The sequence below is a fragment of the Toxotes jaculatrix genome, chromosome 4, assembly GCF_017976425.1.
Source record: "Toxotes jaculatrix isolate fToxJac2 chromosome 4, fToxJac2.pri, whole genome shotgun sequence".
Classification (NCBI taxonomy): domain Eukaryota; kingdom Metazoa; phylum Chordata; class Actinopteri; family Toxotidae; genus Toxotes; species Toxotes jaculatrix.
The window spans coordinates 22,028,687-22,036,916 of record NC_054397.1 but is presented as its reverse complement, the minus strand read 5'-3'; the positions used below and the strand labels follow the sequence as shown (position 1 = coordinate 22,036,916).

Genomic DNA, 8,230 nt, shown 5'->3' with positions numbered 1-8,230 from the left:
CTGAGATACTCACTGGGAGTCTGCCTACTGTATTCAATGTCATTCATTTACTTCTCTTCGTGCCCAACTGGGGGAGCTACAGAGCCACCTTCTCAACGTCCATCCACGCGATATGTTACAAAAATCACGCGATACTCACCACTTGTTTATTCTCGAAAGATGGCGGCGGCGCCTCCAGATGAGGTTAGCCTGCAGTCTCGAATCAGTAAGTCACTATACGTTACAATAGCAGATTCACTCTTGAGTGTAGAGCGATAGCTGATACACCGTTAACGGATACGGAGATATATTGTCAGCGTGAATTTGCCGCTGTCGGTCACAGTGCTCTCCCTTGGGAATAGGCTTTTTTAGAGAGTCAAGAGAGCGAATGTCATCAAATCAAAAAGTGTAGTTGGCATTAAGGAACAAACTCACTCAGCTAATGTAGCACCCTTTCCTCGAATGTACTTGCATTTTGAACTCGTGTTATGTTTACTGTTGACAGTTTGATGTTAGGGATGATACACAAACATGGCATTTAAATTTAAAAATCTCAATAATGCCCAGCTGAATGCTAACAAAATCGAGCTAGTTTTAGTATCTAGCTAGTTAGCAGCTGACCAACATATGTCAGCTGAGACAAAGCGACACCCAAACCAGGAACCGTAGCTTTTGCTATACTTAGGATGCATGTTAGGATTCTGTCATACATTTTCTGACAGACACGAACAACTCTGTTCATCTGCTCCAATCCAGAGAACACATAGATTGCATACCGGAGAAACAAACAAACATAGGCTACAGCTGCTGTCAGGGACCACAAACGTTTAGTAAGACCTGACACTTAAATCTCTTTGCTCCTGTAAAATGTCACAGTGTGGCTTGGTGTAAGCCTGAGGCGTTTTTTTTTCTTTTTTTTGCAGCCAAATGTCAGGCCAGAAATTTACTAACATGCAGTATAAGTCTGGATATAGACAAAATGCCGAATTTTAGTCTAATGTGTTTATCTCTTGCACAGACAAGGCCACCAACCCTCTGAATAAGGAGAATGACTGGGATAGTATCAAGGAATTTTGTGATCAACTCAACGATGAACCAGAAGGGTGAGATGATGGTGATGATGATGATGAATGTCACACCATTTTAGAATAGCTGCTCTATTTCTCACTATAAACAAATGCACAAACACGTCATTGCTACTCCTGCTGTTGATTTACAGTTGAGGCCGTAAGTATTTGGACAGATATCTCCTTGACAGCCTAGAAAGAGCTGTGTGGGAGATATAGCCTTTTTAGCACATAATGCCCAAAGCTTAAGGGGTTACAAATAATTGGACAGATACACATGAAGTCAAACAAAATCATCATATTTAATTTTTTGTGGAAAAGTAAACTGAAGGTTAAAGTCTGTTTTTATCCATCAGTCCCCAACTTGCAACCAGACTTCTGGCCCACAAAATCCAGTCTCCTCAGGAGTGGGAGGCTATTCAAGCACTTATGGTAAGAGACTGAACTGGGTGCAGAATTGACTGACTGGTTCACTTTTTATCAAAAAAATAAAAAAACAAGTGCAAAGGCCATGAGTCATTATCACAACTGCGAAGACTTGTCTGAAATGTAAAACCAGCAACCTTTAACCAATTCCCAGGTTCTTGAGACGTGCATGAAGAATTGTGGAAAGCGATTTCACAGTGAAGTGGGAAAGTTTCGCTTTCTCAATGAGCTCATCAAGGTGGTCTCACCCAAGGTAATGACTGTTGTCTTATGTGCTCTTTTACCAGTTTGGCTGCAACTGTATATCCATGAGAATAGGGTTTTATTAACTTGTGAAAACAGCAACTATATTCTTGACTACACAGCGTAATTCCAAGAGAAGGTCTAATAGCAGAATCAAGCATTGAAAATTCACATTATGTTGAATTTAAGCTGCCACTTTGGTGCAACATGAAGCTAGGTCTGCAACCATGAATCTACCCTCCCAATCTGACATCTAGGTATGAGTTTTGTTAACCAGAGAATAAGTCACAGTTGTGTCGAAATAATTATTTAAATTTATAAGGTGTTTCACCTATTATCAGCATTTTTAAGAAGAATTTTTCTTTAATGCTTGGTAATACCCTATCTGTTCTTTTTCTGCAGTATTTAGGTGCTCGGGCTCCGGAGCCAGTGAAGAAGAAGGTGTTAGAACTGATGTACAGCTGGACAGTGAGGCTGCCAGATGAGACCAAGATAGCAGAAGCATATCAGATGCTGAAAAAACAGGGTGAGTGTTCCAGATGTTTGAGAACACGACTAACCATCAAGCTAAAATTCTTTAGCTCGCTAAAACGTTTTCTCATTTTCTTATTTATTACAGTATGTGTATGGTGCGTTATTACATTTCACCTTTAACTGATTGTTTTTCTTTTAGTTCCCATATTTCACTGATAATGTGTTTTTTGGTTCCTGGTGTTTTCTTTGCTTTAACAAGTGGTGTTTTGTACAAAGTGGTATCAGTTCTCCTTTTTGTGCTGATGACCTACAAGCATGAGACTAATGTCCTTACTCATGCTTAGGTGAATATAGTGCTGTCTTAATAATGAAGTTACCAACCAAGTTGCAGTTTCTGTGTGTCTTTCTGGTGTCTTTTGACAGAATACAACAGACTATCTTATTATTTTGTGCTTATATTTATACAAAAGGCTTGTCCTTGTTCCGGCACCAGTATCACATCTGTCTCTGACAGTACTCTGAGCCAGAGGTGACTTCGATTCTGTGACTCAGATCTATATACAGTGTAAACATATGAAACTGGAGCTGTGCTGTTGACGTATAAGGTTAGTAGGTGTCCTTGTTCTCTTCCAGGTATTGTCAAGCAGGATCCTGTGCTTCCTGATGACAAGCCTCTCCCACCCCCTCCACCTAGAACCAAAAGTGCCATCTTTGACGATGAGGAGAAATCCAAGGTATGAAGTATGAGTGATGATGAAGAAGCACCAGCCTCATCAAACAGGTTTACAAAGGAAAGGACTTGTAAGGGAAGGACCATAAAAATCTTCTCTTCCCATAAAATTATGTGTGAAGTGAAGCTGCTGCGAAAATTGTTAAGGGACCGACAGTTTACAATTTTGCTTCCTCTTCTTTTTCCTCTCTCCCTTCTGTCCTATCCTGTTTATGTAGATGCTGTCTCGCTTATTGAACAGCTCTCACCCAGATGATCTTCGAGCAGCAAACAAGCTCATCAAGGAAATGGTCCAGGAAGTGAGTCATCTGTTTTGTTAACTAAATGTGCTGTAGGTCATGTGCATGTGTATCTGTGTTTGCTTATCAGTTGTTTAAAATACGCGTCAGATTAAGTAGTGTGATGATATTTGTACCCTTGAATACTAGTCTCATGGCCCTTTCAACTATTCCATTTTTAAACTGCTATAATGATAAATACTTTGGTTTATTTGCTAGAGGAAAATCAAACATCAGGCTGCAGTGAGCTCCACCGTGAGATCCTACTGCTCTTTTTCCTAGGACCAAAAGCGAGTGGAGAAGGTGTCAAAGCGAGTGAATGCCATCCAGGAGGTGAAGGAGAGTGTCAGTCTGCTGAGCCAGCTGCTGGAGGGCTACAGCAAGGAGAGCTGCTCCCAGAGCAACCAGGAGCTCATTAAGGTTAGCAAAGCTCAGCGCATTAAAACGTGCTCCAGCCACAGTCTCGTAATCCTTCTGGGACCACTCAGTAGAAGTGTTTTAATATGATTCTAATTACAGGATCTTTACCAGCGCTGTGAAAAGATGAGGCCCACACTATTCCGATTAGCGAGTGATACAGAGGATAATGATGAAGCCCTAGGTAAGTTGGGTATTATGTGGTATTATGTAAGGAAGAACAAGACTTTTATAAGGTTGCTTTTTTCCCCCATTACAGATTTAATGTAATCAGACTCACCCCAAAGCATAAGACTAGAAAATCACTCCGGTGTTGCTAATTCGTTTTCTTCTTTTAGCGGATATCTTACAGGCCAATGACAGTTTGACACAGGTCATCAATCTGTATAGACAGCTGGTAAAGGGGGAGGAGGTGGCAAAGGATGGCATAACCAAGTCCTCACAACCAGGTAGGTGCATGTGTTTTTAAGGTCAGTGTGATTTGGCATCTATTTTCCAAACATTTCTGTTGACTAGAAGTATTTTCTGTCCAAATCAGAAAGCAGTAACTCAGCACTCGTAGACCTGATGGGACTTAATGCATCAGCCAACACAGTACCATCCAACCCCGAGTCCTCCAACTTGCAGACCCTGACTCAGAACATCGGTATCAACCTCTTGGATGATGAACTCATGTCTCTGGGTAAGTACAGCTCATTGCTGACAAAGAAACTCATCTGGCTTGTAAACACTAATGCTGACCATTTTAACGAGCCTAAAAAGGTTAAGTCAGCAGTTAAAGCTCAGCTTAGTCTGCACAGCACAGTTAGACTTTATGTCCATTGGCCGGGATGTAGCCCTCTTGTTGGGTAGTGGACTAAAAGCATCCTCAGAGGCAGACCACACCTGGCCAGACCACAACAAAGGTAGACACATTCTCAGCCTGTTTATATTTAACCAGACCTTTCACTGAAGCTGACATAAGCAGTGAAATGTTCCCGATTTTAAATTGTGTTTGGGATTTGCTAGAAAGCGTCTTTGAGCTGAACATTGCATTTTAAAAACTGGAATTGAATTTAACTTAACCTTTTTGTTGTTTTTGTTTTCTTAGGACTGAATGTAACGGAAAACTCTGACTCCCATAATGCTTTTCAGGTGCGAGTTGTAAGATAATTATGTACATGGTCAAATTAAAGCCAGTATTTGTAGAAGTTGAAATTTTGTAACTTTGGTGCCACCGAGTGGAAGTTTTAAAACAGACTCTTCTACAAATAAAAGCTAATAGAATACACTATAGTCACGTAATAATTCTACACATAGTGGCTTTAACGCGAACGTTGATATAATTTTCAAAAACAATTTACATCCCATCCTCCCCCATACAGTCCTGACACGCAAACTCTAATCCTGTGTTTGTATTCTCAGTCCTCTGATAGCACAGAATTATCTGCTCCATCTGTACCAGCTGCTGTGTTGCTACCAGCTGTGGTCAAAACACAGCAAGCTCCACCAGCAGGGGGCTCCACTGCTCCTCCTAAAGCCATGGAAGAGCTGGATTTACTGGGGAAGACCTTGCTACAGCAGTCCTTACCTCCAGAGAGCCAGCAGGTCAAATGGTAAGGTCAACAGACAGGAAACATGGCATTAAAGTCTCATAACCCTGATGTGGAATGATACTGTGGTAACATACCTGTTGACATTTGAAACTGTGATGGACGCCCATGTTTTCTCTTCCTCTCAACCATGTTACTTACACATGCAGGGACAAACTCCAGCCTCAATCCAGAGTCACTTTACGAGATCTCCAGACCAAGTCCAGCACCACCTCTAGACCTGCTCCTCCTGTAGTCACCACCTCCTCTGGCCCCACTCCTGCTCCAGGCCCCACATCCAGCCTGGCCGTCCAGTCGGAGCCTGACTCACTCCTCCTCTCCAGCCTCAGTCTCACAGCTGCTGAGAAAGGCCCATCACCTGCTGCTGACCCCTATGACAACATCTCCCTAGCTGACGTTACTGTACCTCTGGAAGCAATCAAACCTAGTAAGCACAAGCTTTGATGCCAGACCCAACACTGATGCTGGCTGTGATTTCTCCACATCATATTTTGATGCGTTTTTCCCTTTGTGAACAGGCAGCCTATTACCAGTGACTGTATTTGATAAACACAGTCTCCGGGTTTTGTTTACCTTTGCCCGAGACTGTCCTCCATCACGGCCAGATGTGCTGGTAGTGATCATCTCCATGCTGTCCTCGGCCCCCATTCCAGTCACCAACATCCGCTTTCAGGCAGCTGTGCCCAAGGTAGGTTCATGTTATCTTCTAGTCACTCTGACAACAGACATGTCCAGTAATCAAAGATGCCGTCACGGACCTGAGGTATACTGGACCACTTTCCGGTCTAGTCCCAACAGGAGCTATCAGCACTAGTGTCATGTAAGAGTCCTAACGTTCGGTCACCTGGAAACCATAACTGTTAAATAGAATATTATTTGTGGATATCACTTGTTAAACTGGCAGCAGGAACAAGTAGCGAACACAATATTGACACATCTTTACGTTTTGAATTACTATGGAAAAGTTGTTGGCAAACAGTTGCTAATTTATACATCCAGCAGACACAGAGAAACATTAGCATTCTCAGGTTGTGTTTCTGGCCACCTGGTGAACAGTTACAGTAATTATATCCAGTATCTGTTAGCTTAGTTCTTGGTCTCTACCAGGGAAATAAATAATTTTCTGTAGATTCTCTATGACCAACATCATAGAAAACATTGTTGGATTGTTTTCACATTGTTATTTCATAAATAATTTCATTGATCAAAACATTGATTACAGCCTTTTAAGTGTATTTTTTTGGTGTGTGGATGTGTCTCTGTTTCCTAGGTTATGAAAGTGAAGCTGCAGCCTCCATCTAGTACTGAGCTTCCAGCCTTTAATCCCATCCTGCCTCCAGCTGCCATCACACAGATCCTGCTCCTGGCTAACCCTCACAAGGTACTCTTTGTCACATGACCCCCGCCCCAACAATGCATAATGTAAAAAACAAATCTCCACAGAAGAGATTTGCTGCATCATTGCCGGTGATGTTGAACGTTGGACCGACATTTGTTTTTTTGTTTCAGGAAAAAGTACGTTTGCGGTACAAACTAACTTTCAACTTGGGGGACAAATTTCACGATGAATCTGGTGATGTGGACCATTTCCCCCCTCCAAACGCCTGGGGGAACCTGTAGTGAAAAGGACCACTTTGCTGTCATCTGATCTGCTGCTTCCTTTTGATTTAAGTTGAAGTGTCCCTCATCGCTGGCAGAGGCAACATGGCCTCTTCACCTGTCAGTGGCTTCAAAAGTTTGGTAATACAAACTGACATGAGACCAGATGTGGGAGCCAGCTTCTACCTTGTGCCTTCCTTCACAGCCTTCCTGTCCTTATTCAGTCATCTCCATGTTCCTGTGTTTTGTAGCCACTTTCTCTTCTTCCAACAATCAGATATATATATACACAGCCAACTGTCAGAAACACTGACTCACTGCAGTGACTTATGGGAAAACAAATTGAGCCTTTTTAAAAACGGAATGTGTGCATTTGTCTGATCTACGTACTGCGAGTCCCATGTCATGTGAATTACATGTAACAGCTCATGTCTCACATTGTGTTTTGTTTTTTTTCTTTTTCTTAAACCTCAACAATCTGAAGCAAGTGTCTGATGCATTCCTAACTTGGGAGTATTGTCACAGTTTGTGTGTCCAGTGTTTGAGTGTTCAGTCATTATTTTCCTCTGGTCCATTAATACTGTTTCTCAGTTAAACTTCAAGTCAGCTGAATGCTTAAAGCGATATTTTATAAGTGCTAACAATCTTATCAAAAGCCAAAAAAAAACCCCACAATGCATTTGATTTATGAAATGAAATAGTCGCCATTTCAACTGATAACTCATCAGAACTGAAATCATTTTCCCCTCAAAGGAAGAACTGATTAATTTTCTAATTGTTTCAACACAGCCACAGTGTTTTCAGGAAGAGGTCACAAAGTCAAATAGTATCATGCTCAGCTTTTACTAGAAAACCTCTTCCACTTTACCCCATAATGAAAACTGTATTGTGTATTTGCCAAGCAGAGTTGCACATGGAAATCATCAAACTAAATGTAACTGTCAACACCCACATTTTAAATCATTGCAGTTGTTTTCCTTTTGATCCAGTGGAGGCAGTTCAGAGTATGAGGAATTAATGAAATACTGTAGTTACTGTTAAAGAATCAAATTATTCAAGGAAAATACACAATGAATTCACAGTTTTTAAGTAATGTCTGGGTTTTAGAATACTGTCATGTCTTTTTTTGTTGTTGTTTGTTTTGTAAAGTCTGCAGTTGGGCAGTGTGTGTCTAAGCTGTGGCAGCAGGCCTTTTTCACAGCAGCAGCATTAACAATGTGCCCCAGTTAGCCATGACAGTGGGGTTTAGAGCCACCATGCACACATACCAGCTCCCTGAAACTCAAGCAGCTAAATGGAATTCAGCCGTCGCTCATTTTAATATTCATACCTGTGCTTTTCCTACCGTGACGTGTCAAAACGTCTTCTGTGAAAAAGGCCTGTGAAGGAAGGATGCTCAATCTCTGCCCCTTTAAAAATTTTGCT

General features: G+C 41.6%; 1 protein-coding gene across 1 annotated transcript; it reads left to right on the top strand.

Annotated features, from left to right (window-relative positions):
• Positions 1–156: 156 nt before the first annotated feature.
• LOC121181183 (ADP-ribosylation factor-binding protein GGA1-like) lies at positions 157–7,519 on the top strand. Its single transcript, XM_041037014.1, has 17 exons — positions 157–205; positions 998–1,082; positions 1,403–1,478; positions 1,627–1,725; positions 2,118–2,241; positions 2,823–2,923; positions 3,138–3,218; positions 3,480–3,617; positions 3,717–3,798; positions 3,953–4,063; positions 4,153–4,296; positions 4,705–4,748; positions 5,019–5,209; positions 5,356–5,633; positions 5,725–5,894; positions 6,477–6,587; positions 6,716–7,519. Exons 1-17 carry the CDS (start codon positions 160–162, stop codon positions 6,824–6,826), a joined length of 1,992 nt encoding a protein of 663 aa, XP_040892948.1. The 5' UTR covers positions 157–159; the 3' UTR covers positions 6,827–7,519.
• Positions 7,520–8,230: the final 711 nt, after the last annotated feature.